This window comes from Brachyistius frenatus, unplaced genomic scaffold, assembly GCF_029030835.1.
Source record: "Brachyistius frenatus isolate BFR_SWC_R1_liver_20210118 unplaced genomic scaffold, ASM2903083v1 Contig_70, whole genome shotgun sequence".
Taxonomy (NCBI): domain Eukaryota; kingdom Metazoa; phylum Chordata; class Actinopteri; family Embiotocidae; genus Brachyistius; species Brachyistius frenatus.
Window position 1 is genome coordinate 374,785 of NW_027210669.1, and position 24,048 is coordinate 398,832.

The following is a 24,048-nucleotide window of genomic DNA, read 5'->3' on the forward strand; positions in this document are numbered from 1 at the left end:
GCTTTCGATCGGGTTCCCCGGGGTTTTTTGTGGGGGGTGCTGCGGGAGTACGGGGTGATGGACCCGTTGCAACGGGCCATCCGGGCTCTGTACAACCGCAGTAGGAGCTGTGTTCGTATTGTCGGCAATAAGTCAGGCTCGTCGGGTTCGGGGGTCTCCGGATCGCATCTCTGCTGTTTGCAGATGATGTGGTCCTGTTGGCCTCTTCGGACCGCGACCTCCAGCACTCACTGGGGCGGTTTGCAGCCGAGTGTGAATCGGCGGGGATGAGGGTTAACGCCTCCAAATCTGAGGCCATGGTTCTCTGCAGGAAACCGATGGATTGCTCCCTCCAGGTGGGGACGGAGTGCCTGCCTCAAGCGAAGGAGTTGAAGTATCTCGGGGTCTTGTTCAACGAGTGAGGGGAGGATGGAGCGGGAGATCGACCGCCGGATCGGTGCGGCTGCAGCAGTAAAAACAGGCGCTGCACCGGACCGTGTTGGTGAAAAGGGAGCTGAGCCAGAAGGCGAAGCTCTCAGTTTACCGGGCGATCTACGTTCCGACTCTCACCGATGATGACCGAAAGAACGAGGCTACAAGCGGCCGGAATGAGTTTCCTCCGTAGGGTGGCCGGGCTCAGCCTTAGGGATAGGGTCTGGAGTTCGGACATCAGGAGGGATCTCGGAGTTGAGGCGCTACTCCTTCGCGTCGAAAGGAGACAGATGAGGTGGTTCGGGCATCTGATCAGGATACCTCCTGGGCGCCTCCTTCTGGAGGTTTTCCGGGCACGCCTAACTGGCAGGAGACCCCGGGGAAGACCCAGGACACACTGGAGAGATTATATCTCCCGGCTGGCCTGGGAACGCCTCGGGATCCCCTCAGCATGTGCTGGATAGTGTTGCGGGGGAGAGGGAAGTCTGGGTCAGCTTGCTTGGCCTGCTGCCACCGCGACCCGAACCCGGATAAGCGGAAGATGATGGATGGATGGATGGATGGAAGTCAACATAGAAAATATAAATTTAATTATAATTTTATTTCATGCTTGATATCATCCCTGAGTCATGAGTGTACGATAAAAAGCAGTAAACAGTGCAGGTGCACTGTTAAACTGTTAATAAGAGCACTAGAGGGGAGTTAAGTTATGAAACTGTTTTGATGATCAATTCATCAATTCTGTCATTTTTCAAATAAAAGATCAAAACATCAGCATATTTATGTGTGTGCTCTAGAAGGAGTTGTTGCCTTTTTTTTTACTTGTATGACATCAAATTAAACATCTAACTATTCAGGAGCTTGGAAACTCTGACTGGTCCATCTGTTGATAATTTCCTGACTCAAATAATTAATCAATTAAGAGTAGATCATTGGTCAATCATCTTTAAATTCATGAATTACTGATTAGAATAATCATTGAAGTAGTTGAGCAAGCTCTGTAAATCATTTTTGTGTTGTTTTAATGTTTTAAGAATTTGGATGATATTTCCTATCCAGTCTGCTTCTTGTAAATATTTTCTGACTTGTTCAGTGATTCCAACTGACAAAAAAAATGAATGAATGAAGTGAAACAACATATCTTTTGAGTTTGATAATGGCAAAGAGAATTGAGGGGGAAGTGGAGCTAACTTAATTTGCAAAGATCAGCACCACTTTTCTGTTTATGCTGCACAGCAGGATAACCTCTGTTTGGTTGGCTGATGCTGCCAGTACCACTAATACTAGTATTTTAACATTTATCTTAAATGAATGTAGTAAGAATTCAATCATATTTAAATGCTACATTTATTTAATGTTACACACAGCATGTTCACTTCGATTGCTCATTCATGTTGTGTTTCTTGAAGAAAATACTTTTTATGCATGCTTCAGTCTTCAAATGCGATATTCATGTGGTGTGTACGCCTTTAGTATCCCAGAACCTATATCCATAATGTACCCGTGTCCTTTATTCACACTGCACATCAAGTGGAGAACACGTTTTTCATCCAAGCACTCCATCGTAACTTCATTTCAAAACTGCATTTATTTACCTGGTTTCATCTTTTATGAAATGATAATGCATTCGAGTAAACATTCACACTGCAGTAAAGAAAAAATGTCTTTGTCGAAAACACTGATGGATCAAAATAGCAGTTTCAACTGACAAAAGATCGAGTTTCTACACAAACTCCATTAAATATATTTGTTAAAAAGCTGTCCGACTTTCATCTGGCATCACTGAATATTAATACTGTATGATTTCTTTTCTGAAACTTGACAAGTTACTGACCACAGAATTATTATCATCACGACACCTCAGCTGTTACAGACTGGATGTTACGGACAAGAGTACATTTCACTGTTTTGGCTGACTGGGATATTTAAGAACGGCCGACCCTGTGGCTACATTAGCCGCACTGGGTGCTACAAAGGGAGAGACTAGGGTGAAGGAACCAAAAGGATTTGGAAGTTGGGCTTTAGAAGCCTCTCAGGGCTCAAAAACTCAGCATCCTCGATTTTCAAATCTGTCCCTTCAGTTGACAACACTTACCATTAACACTAAATCGACATCCACATAAAAAGTGTCAAAAATTTCCTTTAATTCAACAAGTATATTTTCAGACTGAACATTCATTATTTATGAAAACAGCAGAGGAAATAATCTCACCACGAGGCGAGTAGTTTTTCTGAACCTTTTGAGTGTTTGACATGACCTTCCTCAGCAGATGGAGCCATGGAGCTGAAAACATGAGATTTTTCTGAGGACTTTGTGGACATGCTGGCTTCAGTTCAGAGTGAATGTTTCTTTTTTTGGTGGTATAAGTTTTTCAAGAAGAAGAATATTATTTCAAAGTGAACTTTAGTCCCATTTGATTGCTTATTTTGAGAACAACTGAGTTAAAAACAGCTGAGAGCAGTGTCAACAATGGATCAAACCGGTCCTCCTTGTTTCACACCGCTGACTGTGTCTCGCTGCACACATAAATGTTGCTGGGCCTCACTCTTCTGTGGCTCCTGCCCGGCACTCTGGGACACAGTCTGCAGCTTTTGGGAATGAACTCCTGACAGGCCTCCCTGAACTTCCTGATCCTCCAGCAGTAGATGACGGGGTTGAAGACTGTCTTCAGGTAGCTGAGCCACAGAGCTCCTATGCTGATTGGGTAGAAGACCGAGCTGTAGTAAAACTGTCGGCTGAACACGGCCAGCAGGCTGACCACCGTATGAGGCAGCCAGCACACCGAGAAACCCACAAAGAGGATGAGGATGGTGGTGAAGGCTCTGGTCTTAAAGCTCATGTCCACCTTGATCTGAGGTGGCCGCTGCAGCCCGGTCATTCTCATTTTGCTGACTTGGTTGAGGGCTGGCAGGCAGGAATGCTCGCTGGTGTGGTTGTGGATGCGCAGGGTGTTGCGGCGCACCGTGTTCAGGATGCACATGTATGAGTAGAGCATGACTGCAAACGGTACAAAGAATACTGCTACTGCCAACAGCACTGTATATCCACGGTCTGCCAGAGACTCACTGTACCCCAGCACACACTGCGGCGCCCAGGCGCCCCCAATCCCTGCTGCACCTGTCCTCCACCCGACAACAGAGGGCAGCGACACACACAGGCTCAACACCCACGAACCTGCTATCAACAGTTTGGCTCTGTGTGGGGTCAGCTTGTCCTGCCGCTGCACAATGATGAGGAAACGGTCCACGCTGATGATGAGGAGGATGGACACGCCCTCCAGGACAAACAGCCAGTACAGCATGATGGAGGCCCGGCAGAACCCGCTGCCAAAGGTCCAGTCAGCAGTGGCCACGGTGACTGCAGTGAAGGGCATGCAGAGCAGAGACAGCATGATGTCAGAAAAGGCCAACGTGGCAAGGAGGAGATTGATAGCAGAACGCATGGCAGGCTTCTGGTAAACAATCAGGCACACGATTGCGTTGCCAAGGAAACCAATGGTGATCATAAAGATCATTATGGCTGCCAGGGTCACGCGCAGAGTGACTGATATGAGAGGAGTGGCGGCTTCTGACGGGAGGCTTTCTGCTGCTTCCTCCGAGTTGTCCGGCTCCATGAAGGCACACTCCTCCAGCAGGCTTTCGTTACAAAAAGCCATAGCAGATATTATCAAGGGATATCAACCTGGGAGGAAGTGAACATGTTTGACTATTGTTGTGGTGTAACACATTAAGCTGTCCTCCGGCAAGCGAGGTTCCATGGCAATACCTGAGTAAAAAACACAAGAACATCCACGTGAGGAAATCAAATAAATAAACAGTAAATTAGCAGTCAAAATAAATTACATCAAATCAGGTTTTTATTGATATAGCACCTTGCAATAGAAGGTGCTTCATAATAAAATTTAAATAAAACAATATTTAGGACAGATAAAACAATAAATAAAATGAATAGGAAATATAAAATAACTGACATGGCAGAATAAAAAAATACATACGAGTTCCTACATGACAAGGTCTACATTCAATGTTTTTAGTGGATGTTGACATGAATCAACATGTCTGTCTCTTTAAAAGCTGCGATTACAACTATAGAAAAAAACTGATGTCTCATCAGATAGTCAGAGGAGTTGAGCTGCTCGCACATCTATTAGTCAGTAATATTTGTAAATATGAATCAGTGAGAGGAGGACTGACGTCCACATGATACTGAAGGAGTTATATAAGCCACAAGACCGACCCAGAGACACTTGAGTTACAGTCAGAGGTCTAAGCTGTGATGCTCTCTGGCCTCCATGAGGTTGATGATTAACAAACGAGCTGTAATGTTTCACGTGTGTACAGAAATACACACATTTACACCCAGTTTGTAGTCAGCTATGAGCTGAGCAGAAGCTCACGCTTCGTTAATACTTCAGGTGGTGGTGATGCAGCCTTGATAAAACAGCAGCCTCGTCAGGATTGACACAGCACATGTCTGTTGCTATGGTTTTCACTTCCTGCTCCGGATGGTACCGGAGCTCAGTGTTAAGCTCAAGTGTCAACAATGTGATGAGGTCATTTATGGTGTTCAGGGCCGAGACACAGTCCTCCAGCGGTTAGCAGCTGGGTGACGAGAAAGACTGCGTAAGGAGGCATCATCCCCTGTGTCTGACGGGGTGTTCACTTACAGTATTAGATCTAATCAGCCTTTTTCACAGCATTTTCACTCGTCACAGTAGTAGGCGTTACTAAAAAGCAATGCTTTCCGCTCTGTTCAAGTGTCCCTGGAAGCCATCACAGCGAGCCAGCATGCACAATACGAAGGTTTACATCAGCATGATAACCTGTTTTTAACGAGAATGATGTATGGCTTCAGTCAACTGAACTGCGAATTGAGTCTTATTCGCTATAATATCTATAATATGTTGACTATCCCAATCAAAACATGCTGTCAATCAATGTTTACATGTTTGGTTCACACAAACAGGTATAAAGGAAACGATCCCTTCGGTGACTGTAGCTACATTCTGCCACAAAAACCTCTCATAAGCCACTGCACAGTGTTGCCGCCTGTTGCCATGGCAACAGGGTCACCAGTTCCATGGCAACAAGCAGCCTGTACTCTCATCCCTTGTATAAGTGTCTATGGCAAAATATTTTTCATACGACAGGATGTACCAAAGGACTATAGCTTAATCTCACAGTCAGACCACCACTTCAAAATGGTTTTAAAGGAAACCACAGACTCACTGACAGGTGAGGGAGAACGAGAGAAGTATTTCTGTCTTAAAAGGGGGTCTTTCCTGATTATCATTTTAAGAGAGGTCAGTCAAGGTGAGTGTTTATTAGGTCACATGTAGAAAACAAATTAGCTTGGAAGTGGGAAAAACAGCAAAGTGTGGAGTATCCATTCATGATCATGTCGCCTTCAAGACAATAATATGGTGTAAAATGTCAAAGCCTTTACGTGCACCGAATGCTCTTTGAAAAATCAGTGTAGGCTCGGTAAAAGATGATGTTGAGCTGAGTGTTTTTTACTCAGACATACTGGTGTGAAAAAAAGAGATGAAAGATAGATTGAAATGTCTTCCTTGATTTCAGAACATTATTGTGGTTTTCAGCTGCTCCAAACATGGCTGGTGTTTACCGTTTGTCACTGTAGTATTATATTACCCCTTAACCTCATTTTCCCTTCGCTGATAATTCAGTGCTTTCATCCGTGTTTCTTTTTTTTTTTTTTTTTTTTTTTTCCATCTCTCCATCGCCGCTGTACAGCCCGCACTGGACTCCCATTCAGGCTCACACCTGTATTTATCACAGCCCGCGCTCCCAACCTTTCTGCATCCAAACGAGTCACAACTATGTCAGTGTAACATTTCCGATTCTGACATCAAAGACGAAATGCCTGTTTTTTGTTTGTTTTTGTTTTTGGAGGGGGGGGGGGGGTCTCATCTTCGAGTGAGGGATTAAATCAATCCATCTTTACGCATTAACCAGACATGAACACGCTCACCTTGGTGGTTACCGGGCTTCTTCGCTCGTCTCTGGTCGGGGCCACTCAGCTCGGTGACCGCATCTCTCCTGCTGAGCTTCTCCCGAAAATATCCCACTTTGAACATTTCACTGGCGTATCGATCGCCATCGTACCGCCCGCGGATGATGCCGCTGACGCTGGAGAAGCAGGTGGTCTCCGGTTTAAAGGAGCAGTGCGGCGAAAATACGGCGAATCCTTATGATGTTATATATATTACTGTTGATCAACGAAGGGGTCAGATTTACATATAGGTTAATAGGCCTAGAGATTCCTTAATTGCAGATTTTCCATATGCATATAAAATTAACACTGTTTCTTCAGGAGCAGAATGCACGTTACTATTGTTTTTATTGATGATGCACCATAAAATGGGGGTATTACCTACTATATGTATAGTATAAATAATTGTTTTGGGGGATAAGTTGATAAATGTTACCAACTGCAATTAAAAAAAAAATACCATTACAATAAAATGTAACATAATAAAATGAACCCAATTTCCAAGCTTTGTGCTTCTAATTCACCTCTGCATGAAAAATCAATACACAGTCAATATCTATGATAAGTATAATCCACTCAGAAACTCCAACATAAAAATCAGCCTTACATTCAGTGCACCGCTTTATGAAATGCAAGATTTTCAGTGTTTTATAGGTTATTATGTTTTTTCCTTCAACAGTCCCATTGTCCTAAACATGATTAAATTGTTTGACTTATTAAATGATTTTGTTAACAGGTTTTTTTTTCTTTCTAATTGGTATATCAGTATCCTCATGTTCTGTTAAAAAAAAAAAAAAAAAACATAAACATGCATTAATTGTTTTGTCCAGAAGATGGCAGCATGACATTTCAGTTGGCTTGTAGTTAGTGAAGCAATTATGTGTTGTATATTAAGGCGTTAATAGGTATGAAGGTATTTTTGTGTCTTTATAATGCAAACCAAAAAAATAGTATTTTTGGTAGCCTATGTGTAGGTCAGACGAATTTAAAGTTGTAAATAACAACGATTTTAGCAACATATTGATAAAGTTCCTATTATTTTATTTTGGATATTTTGATTGAAATACTGACGTGTGTGTGTGTGTGTGTGTGTGTGCAAAATAATATCCACAAAAACAGATGTTGCACAAATCATTCAAACGTGAATAATATTTGTTTTTATAAATATATACCCACATATATAGAGTAATAGTTTCATTCGCACTTAGCATACCGCTGAGACTCTTTCCATGGGCACGCTTGTCTAAATTGGCATCGTGCCCATGTGTTGAACATGCCCATCAAACGAGTTCCACTCCACCGGTCTGGCACATGCATGCTCGTCACGTTCAGTGGCACCCACACAACAAGCTTGCTAGTGAAAGACTTCATTTCCCTGTCCGTTATATTCCACAGATGTTTGCTTTAATTTCTTCTTGATTGAGAGACTTTGGTGCTCCATCAATCACCGAAAAGGAGAGAAAAGCAAACAGAGGCAAAGTGAAAAAGGTTCACCACTAAATCAGAATATTCAGAGAGAAGAGGAGGGAACCCACACAGGTAGAAGTGTTTACTGAGCCATTTTCAGCCAGTTATGTTACATTTGGAGGGGAATAAGTCTGACATTTAAATACACTCATGTGTAAAGAAAATAGCTTTGAAGTTGCATGCACCTAAAAATGTGCCCTTTGAGCCTTTAATTCATGCACCTCAGTGCCACTGATTCTAGGTAAGAGTGTCTCATGAGCTCCGATTCACACTGAGGAACCCACGGTGTGTTAATCAGTGTTAGACTTTAGTGGTTAACCAATCTCCACTTTGTGAAAATAATTAACACCAAACAGTGGGGAATGATAATGTGCAAACCACAGTGAAAGAGTTGTAGATTAAAACTTTGCTGTTTTAAAATGACTAGTAGAACACCAGCAGGTGTGTGTGTGTGTGTGTGTGTGTGTGTGTGTGTGTGTGTGTGTGTGTGTGTGTGTGTGTGTGTGTGTGTGTGTGTGTGTGTGTGTGTGTGTGTCTGTTGTATGTGACTGAGACACACAAAACAACAAACATTAAAAGGGGGGATTATCGTGTTGTAATTGCTTTATGTAAAGTACCTCTGAACAAGGCTTTAAGAGCAATTATGAGCAATTAGATTGGTAGTTATTATTGCGGGAGGTAAGAACATTCTTAGTAAACAGCCCACAGCTGAGAGATGAAAGAAACAACACTGTGATGATGCGACGATGCGACGATTTAAAGTACAACATACATGTACGAGGGCAGATGTATGATGCACCTCCATGTGAGCCGGGCTGGGACTGTTGATTGAGGAGTTTGTGTCCCTCAGGGTGTGCTGTAACATCATCAGCTTGTACCCTCAGATCCCAGCATTAATATTCAGTGTAGACACCTCGCGCTATGTGATGACAAAATCCTTTAAAGGGCTTTTTTTATCCCCCAATTTCAGCCTTATCTCCCATCTTTACATCACCATGCTTTGAGGGGATCACCCCGCAATCCTGTAAGCTTATATTTTACCTCCATTTTCATCTGACAATTTAGAGCGTGCAACTCAGCGAGAATACATCACGTTAAGACCGTTTATGGATATCGACGACGGCGAGCAGTCGTGCCACCTGTCCACCTGTACTTGACGTGATGTTACAGTGTCAGTTGAGAGGATACTTCCTTATGTGCCAATGGTATTCACGAGAGAATACTGTGTATATGTTTAAACTGTTTTCATTCAAGTTACTTAAACCCAATGCATCACTCCATGACAAATACAAAAGTAAATGAATAAAAGCCAGTGAGAACTGTTTTTCTGGTGTCGGTGCTGAACGGTGAAAACATTGTTTCTAATCAAGCATAAAAATGTGGAGCTACTAAATAGAGATCAATAACCAGCATGCACTTCACACAAACTCAAATGTTACGGGAACTTATAACTGAAGTGAAAACACAACTACAATAATGTCATTAACATGTTTTCTTTGTTTACACTTTTCGAACAGTTTGTGCATTTGTGTCTACATCTGCTTTCTTAACATGTTCCCATGTTTTTCACACAGGACACGTGTGATCACATGTATGACACATGTTTAGCTTCAAACATTACACTATGACTATGTTCCAAAACCACATGTTTCCCAAACTACATGTTTCACATGCGCAAAATACATACAATCACACGTGGAAGAGGTCACATGTGATCACGAGTTTTTGCGCATGTGAAATTCATGTTTTTTCTGTAAGGGCAACCTCTTCAGATATTAAAAAAATGACTTGGAGAGACAACAGCTGGATATGCAAGTTCTATTCAAACCATTCATTCATATTGGACTGATATTTATACACAGTTTCCCTTCAATTCTGCCAAATACTCAGCGAGAACACAAACACATACAAACACAAGCAAACACACAACTTGCAAACGTTTTACTACCTACATATGTGTTTTTCGACAGTGAGATGTATTTAGTAGTGGCATCAGAAAACAAGCTGCTTGAACAAAAACAGAAAATCAAAAGAACAATTTAATCACAAAACCCGCAAAGAGTGAGAGTTCCCAGACATGTGTGTGCCAATAACCCGATTGTTTTTCTTGAGACATGATGTCAGCATGGAAGCATCTGGACTGAACACTCACACTGAAACTAAAAATGTAACATTTGTAGTAAAGCATTAACTTCTCGGTTTGTGTTTCTTTCTCAGCTTTCTGTCTAGTTTGTCAACAGCTACTGACCTTTGACTTCCCTCCTCCAGTTTCACTGCAACTCCAGCTTTTTCTATGATTAGCCACATTACCTTTCCCCATCAGATTTGCAACATTGGGTCATGTATGTAGCCCGTATGCAGCTGCACATCTGTATTATTGTGTGTCAGGTTGTGTACGGATCAGAAGCAGAGAGAAGATTGTGTTTTCTGAGGCAGTGTCCTGAGCTTCTCGGTGCCTATCTGCCAAACCCATCATCTGTGGCAAACTATCTGCTGCCTCGTGTCACTCCATCTCGCCGTCACCTTGGTAACCGCTGCTGAGGTGAACTGCCAGCTGGGCTAGCTGACCTCCGTTGGCTGCACTCCATGGAGCTGCAGTCCATTGCGCTGCCACAGAATGGATGTGGCTGGACCGATACGCAGTGCATCACACATTAACGTGTGGACGCAAACTCCAGGAGGAGGCTTATGTGATGAGTTCAGTCAGTCTGTTTGGGGTCAACAGAGCTGTAACAACAACAACAGAGGGCAGGACACTAGGAAATAGGGCTGGTTAGTGGCAGATTATTTTGATTTGTTTTGAGTATTAGAATTAATTGATGTCATAATGAAGATGGTATGGTGCAACTTATGATTATTCCATTCCCAGTATCAGTGCATCACTATGTTCATTTAATAGTATATTGGTTAACCAATTTCATCTGTACACTGTCAAAAAATAGTGGAAAATGCCTGTCATAACTTTCTTAATTAACTATAGACCTAAAGTTGATAGTCAGAAGAAAGCCCAGCCAGAATGACTATTTAAAATCTGATTCTTATGAAAAACACATTCAATTACAATTTTGACAAGTACACCCAAATTATTTTAAACAACAGTAGCCATTAAAAATCAGCAGACTGCAGCATGTTTATTATTTCAGTCAAAGTGTGAACTGAAATGACAATGATGACATTGTGTGTGTGTGTGTGTGTGTGTGTGTGTGTGTGTGTGTGTGTGTGTGTGTGTGTGTGTGTGTGTGTGTGTGTGTGTGTGTGTGTGTGTGTGTGTGTGTGTGTGTGTGTGTGTGTGTGTGTGTGTGTGTGCCTGTGCCTGTGCCTCTGTGTGTGTAAATCCAGAGGGACCTAAAGAATGATGGCCATCGCATATGTTGACACCATTTTTTATGTCAAATTTATTAAATAATTGGTCTATTCCATGAAAATAAACACAGTGGAAAAAAAATAAATAGCCCAAATCATCACACAAGAATACACAGCAGACTTGTACATAAACTAAAGGGAATGTTTGTAAGTCTATCAAAGGAAACCTCCTATAAAGGAAAGTACAATATTGGAATAATTGTAAATTGCTTGTTGATCATCTTAAACTGTGTCACAACATAAATTCACTGACACACAACACAAAAGTGAGAAACACGTTTGAAAGAAGATAAATTATTGCTCATCAAAAAACAACTTAAAGTTGAATGAGACGCATGAAATCAATGTATTTCACTTTTCTTTCTTTTTTTAAGTACGTCTAGTATTTAGGACACTAAATTCTGCAGCATTACAAGGGAACTTTTTGTTTTACAGTAAAAAAAAAAAAAAAAAAAAGTACAACTTTTTCTGTTTGAAAGTCTCAGCTTTGAGGCCACTTGACATTTATTTTTCTCTCTATGGGCTGTAATTTGTTGGCTCACAAACATTGTATGTGAACGACTTTTATTGATTTTCTGTTCAGATCGCAGTTTAGCTTAAATATATTTTTGGCCCAGGGACTATTTTATAGTGCAGAAAAATCCCCAAGATGCACAAAGGTAGACATATGCCCTGCTCTGAAATGAAAACACACTGGATAACATTGTTTTTTGCGGATGAACGATCAGGGATAAGAAAAGTTAACGAAATATTCTAGTCATCCTGGGAAACATTGCTCGAAAAAACGATTCAAACACTTCACAATCAGCTCAGAATTCTTGTCCGTCAGTTTGTTTGGGTCATTTTCACGTGTCGCTGTACATCCTCTTGCACTCTATGGAGGGGGACGGTGTGTCAGGTCCCATGCTGCCCACCTGTGAATACGCGTCCTCTGGGGTTCGCGGGAGTCCGGGCGGCGTCATGCGCTTCTCTTTCTGCCTGCGGTTGCAGAACCAGACCCTAACCACCTCCTTCTCCAGTTGCAGAGTGTCCGCCAAAGAGTTGATCTCCTGTGCGGCGGGTTTGGGACACTTGAGAAAGTGGCTCTCCAACGCGCCTTTTACGCTCACCTCGATGGATGTGCGCTTTTTTCGCTTCCTGCCCTGGGTGGCGATCTTATCGATGCTGGTCGGACTCCCGGTCGTGGAATCGGCCTCTTCCAGCCATTTGTTCAGCAGAGGTTTCAGCTTGCACATGTTCTTAAAGCTCAGCTGAAGCGCCTCAAACCTGCAGATGGTGGTCTGTGAGAACACGTTGCCGTACAGGGTGCCCAAAGCCAAACCCACGTCTGCCTGGGTGAAGCCCAGCTTGATGCGCCGCTGTTTGAACTGTTTGGCGAAATGCTCCAAGTCATCAGAAGTCGGGGTGTCCTCGTCAGAGTGCGACTCGTGGCCCACGCCTGGATGATGGTGATGGTGCGAGTGGTGATCATGGTGGTGATGGTGATGATGGTGGCTGCCGTGGTCCAGCTCAGGGGATTCCCCACGCACTAGCCCCGAGTGCATGAGGCTTTGTCCGGTGTGTGAGCTCAACATCCCGTTGACTGTAAATCCGCCGGGCTGTGAGTAAATAAGGGACTGTTGTTGCTGCTGCTGCTGCTGCTGCCCCTCTGTGATGCTGATGTGCGCTGCAGAAGTGCCACCCCAACTTCCCGGATGCGTCTGATGGGGTCCCAGATGAGGGGACCTGTGGTGCAGAGTTGAGCCTGAGTGGAGGTCATCCCTGCCCGTGTTTCTCTTCGCTTCCTGCGGCTGCGAACTGGGGGGCCACGGAGAGCCGGCCTCTACTACTGCCGCTGCGGCAGCTGCAGCTGCGGCTGCCGCGTGAGGCAACGATGTAACCCACTGGTGGGCATGGCTGAGCATGTGTCCCCCGTTACTCGCCACCATGGCTCCATGCATGAAGTCACTCTGCACCATCTTTACTGAAGGGTCCCCTCTGTATCCACTAGACACCGTGGTCACAGCGGTGCTGCCCGGCTGCATGCCACCACCCCTCCGATCAGAGTGAAGGACCGGACCGGATAGAATCCTGCTGCTGGCTAGGTATGGACTTGAGGTGGCTGTTGCCATCCCCCAAAGCATATATCTTGAGATGTATTTCTCTCTTCTGATGTTTGATTAAAGTCACAATTTGCTTTGATCCATGAATAGATTCAGTCTATTTCAGCATAAACCAATTTCTTCGCGCAATCAGTTTAAAAAAAAAGTGACAGATCATTCCACAGGCTTAAATGATAGTTTTGGTTAAATAGCAGCTTGTGCGTGCCGTAACCTGTGTTACAAACAAGCTTTGTTACGCATTCCTGTGCGACAAAACGATAGTTTCAGAACTTTTCTCTGTCCCGGGAGCTCTGCCGTGCGTAATCCACAGACCTAAAGATATGGGGGGGGGGAAAAAACAACCTTATTTGATCCGTGCCAAACTGAGGAGCTGCTCGACCGCTGACTTGCCGCGTAATTCTGATAATATATTATTGAAGGAGATTTAGTGCGAAAAAAATAAACTTTAAAACCTCTGAGGTCCTCTCGCTTGTTTCGCTTTCCGCTCTATCCGCTGCGTCTTCTCCAGAGCGAAGGAGACGAGCATGTGTATACGTTGCGCCACGGCAGCGTATTCCTCTCCCATCTCCATCCAATTACAACAGAAAGGCTCTACAGAGTTCCCGCTGATTGGACGCACAGCCAGAGAGGAGTTGGTGTGTCTCAGTTGAGCCTCGGGTGCACAGAGTTCTTGCTGCGGGAAAAAGCAACTATTTTATAGAAAGCATTATAATCAAGAATACAAAATAAGCAAGGAAAACCCTGACTGTTTCTTCAAGGATGCGCAAAGTATGAAGCATGTGAAGAAAACAAGTAGAGTTTAGGAATTCCCGCAACAACCAACAAAAACCTTGTTCCAAAAAATAAACACGTTTTATTCCACATGATGATTATTATTCATATTTATATTATTATTCAAACTGTTATTATTATTATTATTATTATTATTATTATTATTATTATATCGATGATTATTAATACTACGACACATCTTAAACCAACTCTAAGACGATTAAGACACCGAGGTTAGTGATACCTGACACAATATTGTCTGATAGTGGTGTTTTTATCTCATTTATAATAACAGAAGTAGAGGCCTGAATCAAGCATGCTCAAGTCGTCTTTGGCTACACAGGGGGTTACAACGCCTCTTGCATCCTAATGCCTTCTCCTTTTCTCATGGTAAAGTGAAGGCCACCGTGGCGTGACGCACCGCGCTGGTGAACGCTGAAGATGCACAAAACCAGCCAGCAGTTTGGCTTTTCCAGCCTCAAAAAACACAAACCGACTCTGGTGGGATGTTTCCATGCTGGGACACTGTATGGATTGGCTGTTAATAAACGCGTCGTGGGGAATTTTCAATTTAGGGTTCGCGTAGCTTTTTACGGGCCTTAAGAGAGCCATCGACGGACACACGTGCAGTTTTGTGACGGGAGGAGAGAGCCAGGTGCGGCCCAGTAAACATGCTGCTAATTTATGGTTTTCAACAGATTTGTGTTGGATCTTGTCCAAAAGGTAAAAGATAAACAGACACAAACCCTCCTCCCCAATCAGCAACATGAACTGAGCCCATTATCACAACATTTAAATTCACCTAACCACCATTATGTTCAGCAATTATATTCCTCTAGACTTATCTGATTTCAGGAAAACTGAAAAAGGTAATATAATTAAGTATGGCAATATAAATATGCTTAATGATTTACCAGCAAAAGTAAAGGTGTTATATCCTGACTGGGCTTTTGTTTTGAAAGGGAAATTAAAATGCATGAAAGCACTTTAAGGTAAGAATAAAGTATAAATTTCCAAAAATCAGCATTAATACTAGTCAGGATGTTCTGCAAAATCCCTTCAGGAGTCCAGTGATCTTTTATTCAGGAGCAGATAAACCATAATAACAAACTCATTTATACATCTGAACTCTCAAGATTGGATCTCAAGCTGCAAATCACACAACAAATTGCACAACAAAACACTTTCAGGTAGGTGAGCTATCAGATGTATTTAAATGTTTGAATCAGCTCAACTCTCTAACCTCTGTGATGACAGGACGTTAAGTAACAACTGATAGTTGAGCACAACCTTCAAGAATGACCAAGGAGCCACTTTATGATAATAAACAATTTATCAAGGGTTTATAGGCAGTAATTTATGGATTTACTGATAGTTGATATATTATTTCTGAGGCTTTATAATTGAAATGAAAACTTTCTGAGAGACTGTAAAGATATTTCAGACCTGTGTTGCCATGACCTTTATCTCCCAATGTGAATAAGCAAATAAGAAAGAGTACTTGTAATAATCCAGGTCTGCAGTTGCATGTTTGTTCATGATGATTTTCACTCAGATGCTCTGAAAACTTTTGTCAGTGAAAGTGGTCAAACTGTCCTTTACAGTGGTTGTCCACTCAAATTGCAAGGCAAAGCCAAAATCACTACATCAAGCCCAAAAGGTTTAGTGTAGTTCAACTTTCTTCTAATTATTTCCAACAGAAAGTTATGCTGCCTTTGGGGTTTTAAGAATGTGGAATATAATAAAAATGATGTAGACAATAGAGAATATTAAGATAAAGTTCCTGGAATCCGTGTAATATAACAGAATGTATTAAGTTTTAAATTCAGAAAACAACTTTTTTTTATACTTTATTATCAAGTATTAAGTTGATTAATTTATTCCACAGCCTTTATAACCTGTTTATTGCTGAGTTGTATTCAGTAATACAGCAAATCACGCAGAGAAGCTTTACAAAAGGACCGCAGTGTTTCACATGTTTCAAGCCAACCAGCATAATGTGGAGAGAACCAGACAGCTCGGGGAAGGCAGTAATGTTTTTCATGTGTTGTGCTGCCTGGTCACAGCACTCGGTCCTCTATTTGTTATTCATGAAGGAAGCTGGGTGAAGAGGCCTTCTTATGATGCACATTTTTTCACTCTGTTCCCTCCCCCCCCTCCCCGCTCTCTCCCTCCCTCTCTCACTTTCTCCCTCTCTCTCTTTCCATGGAGCAGCTTGACAACTAAGAAAATAATCTGCTTGAGTTGTAGTGAACACTGGAATTAATCCAGCATAATGAGCATGACACCATCAGCTAATTGACATTATTGTTTCTTTAAGATCATCTGCAAATCATTTACACACACAGACTTTCTCTCTCTCTCTCTCTCTGTCTGTCTCTCTCTCTCTCCGTGTCTCCGACTCCTCGCCCTCTGTTGAGTCTTCAATATGCAGATCGGCCATTTCTGTCCCCGGGCTATTTTCTTTGGTAGACTTTTGAAATATGCAAATACTTCCAACAAAAATTGCGAAAGAGAAGAAGAAAAGCCTTCATCTGGGCTGCAGGAGTTTTCCATTCAAAGAAACAGATGATGTTCGTAGTCTTGTTTTTGTTTTCTTTGTCAGTCAAGGGTCTGTCCAATTAAGGCGAGAATTAAACACAACGCAGGGAGACCAAACAAAAATTAAGTTGCAATCATGACACTATTGTTGCTGTTGTTGTATTAATGTAGTTAACTGCAAAAACTAATGCAAGACTTTTTTTTTTCTTTTTTTTTTTCTGAAATCTCTTTTCCCTGTTTGATTGTACATGTTGTAGAAGCTAGAAGACAAATCGTTGCCTTTCTCTGCTGTGAGCTGTGGTATTTACAGAATGAGCGGCACTGAGCCGTCTGTCGACGCTGCAAACACAGAACAGAACTTATCTTCGTCCCTGTAGTCTTTATATTCCACCTCTTCAGTGTCATCCTGTGGTTCTGATCATGAGTGTGTTTGACCTTCAGCTCTCCCCGAGTCAGAGAGATCCTTCACAGCGTGAGTCTCTACCCACAACCCCCTGCTGCGCGTTTAAATCAGAAGCAGAGGCAGCCTCGGAAAAAAAAAAGAGCGAGAAGAAGAGACAAAGTGTGGTGGTTGGGGTGCAGAGAGAGTGGGAAGCGGAGGATATGGAGGGGGAAATGATCAAAGTATATTCATTTCCAAAGTCCTCTGTCACAGAGAAATACCAGACAAACATGACCAATAATTCTGAAATTTAAAGGCAGATGTCAGTGAAGTTGGGGCCATATGTCTTAATGCGATGTGATGTTTTAAATTGCTCTTACGGAAATAACTGAGTTTAAACATGATTCATCGGGGATGAAGAGTTTACTGGGACAGCCATCCGTTTCTTGATGTGGTGGAATCGCTCGCAGCAGAGTGAAGAGGAGGTGAGCAAAAGAAGGAGAGCCGTCGTGTTTACCGCACTGGAACAACTGTCAATTACAAGCTCCTGCTGCGACTTAAACGATGACACCCAATGGACACACGCACTGGTTAAACACTGTTGTGGGCAGGCCCATTATGTATGAATGGGGGGAAGTTAATGTGGGAAAATTACATTAATTAATCTCAACGGATGATTTGAAAGGGGCCCAAAGTGGCGAGGAACAGCAGAGAGAATACAGCAGGGGATCGGTACAAAGACATCACTCATTCCTCTATTTCTGTGTGTGCGTGCGTGTGTGTGTGTGTGTGTGTGTGTGTGTGTGTGTGTGTGTGTGTGTGTGTGTGTGTGTGTGTGTGTGTGTGTGTGTGTGTGTGTGTGTGTGTGTGTGTGTGTTTGTGTTTGTGTGTACACAGGTGCTTGCAGGTGTGTGTTGGGGCTGAAATTTGACCCTTTTTGAGTCTCTATATTCATTAACATAATGGTGAGAGGTGTTCTTGGAATGATGGCATAGAAAATGTTTATGCTAAACTAAACATTGGAGAGAAGAGACACATCTGGGCCATTATAGAGGAAAAATAGAGGAAATTGAGAAAAGATGAGATTCTTAGGGTTCAGAGTATTCAGATAAAGTCGTAGCCTATATGAAAAATATGGTGCTTATATTACTCAAAAAAACAAGACATGTCAACTGGGTTAGGGAAAAGGAAGCCTTTAAGTTTTTAATTTCCTTTTAGCTTTTAGCAAGACTCATGAGCCGAGATATAAAAAAACAAAATACAGCGTTACTGCAGTTGTGGTTGTTTCTGGGTCTTCCTGCACTGCACATCTACTTTTTATCCATGTTCAGTCTCTGAAGTTTCCTCGCTGTCCTTCGAACACAACTGCAAACAGTATGACAGAGAAATTTAGTCAGGAAATACCTGCAGCTCTGCAGCCTGTGGCTATGGACAACTGTAGCCCTGTACCCAGGCCCGCTCTCGAAGCCAAGTCAAACAGCCGGTGTCCCTGAAGGCCCGGCCCGGCCGAGTCTGGCTGGCCCTGCGCCTTTCATGAATGGACAGATTTCTCTCTGAAGCTCCCACCATGGTCCACGCGGTTATAAAGGCTCAGTGTAGTTAAGATGATTTCTCAGGTGGCTTTGGAGGGGAAGGAGGAAGTATCACATACTGAAATATTAAATTTCTTCTGATTCAAGTAGAAGAACTGTTTGTGGTATTTGGATTCATGGTCTTGCGGCCCTATTACACTGCACTAACATGGATCATAGTTGGTACAATCATTAAAGTGTTAGTCATTTGTTTATGAGTTATATCCAATTATGAATGATTGCAAAGTAAATCGTCTCTTTGCGTCTTGTATAATTCACAACCGTCTGATGCAGAGTACTAACATCAACACAATGTTTGTCTCCTTATGAACCAGAGTTCAAATAAGAACCAGACTATGATTATCCCACCAGGTGAGAAGTGGCTGAATTTATAATAATGTTTGAATTATCTGAGCAATTTAAAATGAGCATAACAAAAGAACACGTTTGAACATGTCAGTATTTTTGTGAATACATCAGCACTAAGCGATGCAGTGCAGCTCCATCGAGACACCTTACATCAGAATCTAATTAAATAAACACAACGGATACCTTTAAGACACAGCTGGTTAATAGTGTCATGCAGCTTTGGAATTAACACTTATTCACTGCACAGTGAGGAGAGTTTCACATGGGCACTCCAGAGATCTCGTCACACACTCCTTCTGGGAGAAAAATAAATATATTTTCAGTTTCTTGAAACAGTTTTAACTTCTGTTAAGTGACATCTAGTTTTTTTTTGTTGAATGCTGATGAAAGTTTGGAATATAAAAGATAATACTACTGATATCTGATTGTGGATAAGTAGCAAATGAAGCAGTTTTAGTGTCATTTGTTGTACGAAGCACATCTTTGATGAGTTACTTTATACGGGTTCCTTTCATTCTTTTTACAATCTTTTTGTCAACAGATCCATTTTGATGACTGATAACTGAGCAAACAAGAAGTCTAATGAAGACAAACAAAAAGCTTTCAAAGAAAGCCAGGATGTGGACCTTGCGTTAGTAGGTAGGTAGGTAGGTAGGTAGGTAGGTAGGTAGGTAGGTAGGTAGGTAGTTACTTTATTAATCCCCAAGGGGAAATTTGTTTTGCTACAACAGCATTTATAGATATAGGAAAGCAATAAAATAACAGTAAAAACTATTAAATATAAAAATGCACAGTATATACAGTATATACAGTACAGTATATATATATTTTTTTTAAATATTTAAACAAACAAGAAACACAGACAACAGTGTTATTGTTGTGTGATGGATTTTGCCAGAGGTGAGTTATTGTACAGTCTTATTGCAGTGGGCAGACAGGATCTCCTGAATCTGTCCTTGTGACAGTACTGCTTGATCAATTATTTTACAGTCAAGAATTCTGATTTATCATCATTTCATATCTAGCGAAACTCAGGTAGATTTTTTTTTCTCGGGCTCAGGGGACTTGGATTCATGCTGTGGACGGTCACTGAACTAAAGCTTTGGGTTTATTTTCCTCCTGATGAGGCATTTACACAGACAAGTCAGTGGAAACAGATTTAAGTAGTTCTTTCCTCTGCACTGCACACACAGTTTATCATTGTATAAAGATTCTTAACTTCACTGGTGGTGCAGGACTCAAACTAACCTCAGACACGTCGAGATTCCAACACTCTCAAACACACACAAACTTCTCACATGCACTCACGGGCAGCCAGAGGAAATCAATGTCAAACGAAGGGCATAACGTCAACCTATGAAAGGGCTTTGTTGGATGCAATATTTGACTTCCCATTCGAAGGGACAGGTCTTGCAGACCGGGCAACTCACCTTGTGTCATCAATCTGGCCCCAAGTGCTAACACCACACAAGCAGGATCAGAGACGACCTTGGCATGTACGCAATGAAAACACAGCCTACTTCAGCGCCCGTCTTTGATGTACATTATCAAAGACCTTTCTCCTCCTCTACTCCCTGGACCAAAGGCTACTATTGTTTTTGTTGTTGTTATTGATATTGTTTTCCACCCCTATAACACAAAGCAGTCTGACCATGACTCTGATGCTAATGTGGAGATGGAGAGGGTGTTTTAATGAGCTGCAGAGTAGATCAGAGGGGCTCAGGGGGGTTAGCGAGAGGGAATAGGTAGCACTGAACATCAAAACACAGCTAGTACTCCAGTTTTTGCTTTTCGCCAGCAATGACCTCTCAGTGCAGCTCGGAGATGTAACATGGACATGATGACTTTGTGCTGGGAAACAAACAATACAGAAATAAAACCAAGACAGGGTGTGTAAAAATAAAAATAAAAGAATGAATGCAGGGCAGAAGATTATTTCTTTTAACACTATGAATATGAATAATCAAAACCTGCTGCTGACTGAAATTGATGGTAATGACTGTGCAAAGGCGCTCACACCAGCATTTAAAAATAATTTTACTTTCATCCAATTACCACAATTAGTGAATTAACACTCAAGGTTGAAGTAAATCTGCACAATGTTTTCTTTCAAGTTAGACTTTTTGCGATATAGAAAGTCATCTTGACACTGCTGACCTTTAAGAAAACAGAGATCCAGAGAGTTGAAAAGGAAGAAAGCCAGCAGAGCTTGTTAGTTCAGCTTTTATTTAACCTCCTCTGCTGGTGTACAAACCAAAAAAAAGGAACAGTATAGAGCTAGTTATGAGACAGGAGTTGGTGGTAGAAATACAACTTTTGAATGAACTGCGTGAACCTCATGTCCTGTTAGCAAACTCACTACCTGAGAGCTTCAATACCTCTTTATTAAATGAAATGATGTCCAATCCCGGGGACAAAATGCCAGAGGGAGTTAACGGTCCAGTAAAGAGAAAGTAAAAGAAAACTCTGGAAGCTTGTGACTGATCAGGATTAACATGCTCCTGACTGGCCAGCATGTTCTAAGTTCCCCAGCTGCAGTAGTTTTGTTGAGGAATATGGTACATAACGTTCTCAGCAGCAGATGACGGAGTTGGATGACATGCAGCACCGACTGAAATGGCCAACTGCTCCGGGCCCCCAGAAGTCCAGGGGACCTCCAAAAGGTCTTGATTCTTAGTGCCTCATCTGTTTTGTGCTAATTTAATTTGAAAAGTATGAAATATGTGGCTCTACAGCACAATAACATCTGGCATTATAAGAACTCATATTTTCACTACCATAGCACAAATTAAGCATTAAAAAACAACAACAACGTATTTTCTTTATCTCTTCAAATTATCCTGTTACGGTAGAAAAGCAATAAAAAAGGGTAATTTTTCGATAGTCTCAGAGTCTCGGAGCCGGGTTAGAGTTCAATGCAGAGAGCAAAATGTACTTGAACAAAGCAGATGGGAGGAAGGAAAAGAGAAGACTTGTTTACCTTTCCTCCCCTTCTGGGTGGAGGGGGATTCATTAGCTGCTCTGTAAATCAATCTGCTTCTTCTTAAAGGCCTGTCAATTTAACCCTGACGTCTGGCAGCCTGACATCACTCACTGGATATTTAACTTGAAAGCCAATTAATCATCATGATTAATTCACTCACAAAACCACATGGAACTGTTCGGCTTCACCTTATGGAATAAGAGCTAAATTCTCCAGACTTGAAAAGAGAGAGAGAGAGAGAGAGAGAGGACGATTGAAAGTCTCAGGTCCATTCAGTCTTGATCAGCCTCTCGATACACACTTTCAGCTGTTCACTCCATCCTCTCTCTGCATCCAACAAAACTAAAAACTCCCTCAATTTCTCCACAAACGTTTTGCTTCTAGAGTAGCACAACCACGGCCTGTTATTACAGAGGGATGCTTGTAATTGGGTGCACATTTAAAATCTATAATGTTGACACAGGTTTGAACTGTGAATATAAATTTGATTGCACCTATATAAAGTAACTGTGCTGTATAGGGGGAAAAGAAAAAGGCAATTCTTGGCACTGCTTGCCTGACTAATATTTTCCCAGCTTAATATGCCCTCCTCTTTCTCAATGCAAAGGGAGAATTACACATTAGCAAAGTGGAGTGTGAATATGTATTCCATTCAGTACTTTATCATTATCTTCTGAAGTTCTCAGCTGAGGTAATGGAAATGACCTAAACTGTGTGCAGAGTTACAGAGAAAGACGGTTCTGCTATCAGCGAAGAAAAAGATGATTTCCCGGCTCTTCAATCATCTACTATTATTCCCTCTGCTAATTCACTGAGGCATGGGCTGGTGACTTTAATCCATTCTTTTAGTTGCAGTGTGACGAATTGTGTGAATTTTGAGTGGTTTTATAGTAGCGTTGTACACCTAATTTGACAGGGAAACTGGAGATCACACAATAATAACAGCAAAAGCAAAATCTTAAACGGTCATTTCATCTTCTGCACCCCCTCTTCTGAATATCGCATCCTGATTGGCCAACGTTGACTCAACAAAGTAATGAAGTGAACGGTTGAATAATTCATGACACCAACTGGCTGACTGATGACTTCCTGTTTGAGCCGATGTTGGCATATTCCTACAGTGTAAGAGGACATGAGCAGCAGATCAATAAATCAATCCATCATGTCCCCCATGACAATAGTGATCCAGTGAGAGAACATTATTTGTTGCAGTCTAATTCCTCCTGAAGCAGCAAATGATCACTGTCATTGTGGAGTCCGAGTGTCAAAGCTGACAGCTCCGCTCAGACTCAGCACATTTCAGTCCGTCTGTACACCTTTGCCAAAGGCGAAGGATTCCTTGTGTGCCGCAGCATCTGTTAAACACATGTCACGACTTTGAATTAAGCCCGAGGTACACATGGCGGTCGGGCCGAACACTCTTCTAACTATTCCAAAGAACGGACTCGATACACTTAGTCATGAGACGTGCTGTTTAGACTTAAGATGTCAGAGTAAAAGCTCAAATTTTTCTTTTAGTCAACATATTTGAGCGGCGAACAAATCCATCAATGTTCTGCCTGTCCAGACAAATTCTGATGTACTTTATTCCCTTATTAAAATTGTTGTCCAAAAACAAACAAGCCAATGATGACATTCACTGTCCCACAAAAGAATTTCCTGCTGCCATAACACCAAAGTTGCCCTCCAAATGTGTTTCACAGATGAAAATATTTCCACCAAAACGTTAGATTTGTTCCTGTCAGATTAATGCCTGCTAAAAACTAGAGCAGCTTAATTAGCACAGTCAGACTTTTTTCAAATTAAACAATGTACTGTATTTCTGACCCATGTTTTTACAAATGTATGCAAGAACCAGTTGCCTTGAGCTACCAAATAAAAGGTTGGTAGGTCAGAAAGTAAGAGAAAAACAGACTAACAAATTGTTGATTCTGTTCTTTTCATTGGATTTGTTGACAGTAAGAAAAATATATGACTCCTGCCTTCCTTAAGTTATCTGTGCAATCATATGACTGCAGAAGTCAAAGCTGTTTGGTTGCTGTGATCTTGTGACGTAAATCAAAACAAGCCATACT

The 24,048-nt window shown here is 42.0% G+C and overlaps 2 protein-coding genes across 2 annotated transcripts; both read right to left on the bottom strand.

The window, feature by feature from the left end:
• Nucleotides 1-1,980: 1,980 nt before the first annotated feature.
• gpr45 (G protein-coupled receptor 45) lies at nucleotides 1,981-6,572 on the bottom strand. The gene is made up of 2 exons (XM_069707583.1): nucleotides 6,404-6,572; nucleotides 1,981-4,177 (listed from the first exon to the last, which is right to left on the bottom strand). Exon 2 carries the CDS (start codon nucleotides 4,065-4,067, stop codon nucleotides 2,907-2,909), a length of 1,161 nt encoding a protein of 386 aa, XP_069563684.1. The 5' UTR covers nucleotides 4,068-4,177; nucleotides 6,404-6,572; the 3' UTR covers nucleotides 1,981-2,906.
• A 4,686-nt stretch (nucleotides 6,573-11,258) lies between these two features.
• pou3f3a (POU class 3 homeobox 3a) lies at nucleotides 11,259-13,847 on the bottom strand. Its single transcript, XM_069707584.1, has 2 exons — nucleotides 13,809-13,847; nucleotides 11,259-13,668 (listed from the first exon to the last, which is right to left on the bottom strand). The coding sequence occupies exon 2, from the start codon at nucleotides 13,375-13,377 to the stop codon at nucleotides 12,100-12,102; it is 1,278 nt and encodes a 425-aa protein (XP_069563685.1). The 5' UTR covers nucleotides 13,378-13,668; nucleotides 13,809-13,847; the 3' UTR covers nucleotides 11,259-12,099.
• Nucleotides 13,848-24,048: the final 10,201 nt, after the last annotated feature.

Bases quoted from the DNA above. Each gene is read 5' to 3' on its own strand.
- gpr45 (XM_069707583.1), bottom strand. From the start codon at position 4,067: ATGGCTTTTTGTAACGAAAGCCTGCTGGAGGAGTGTGCCTTCATGGAG.
- pou3f3a (XM_069707584.1), bottom strand. From the start codon at position 13,377: ATGCTTTGGGGGATGGCAACAGCCACCTCAAGTCCATACCTAGCCAGC.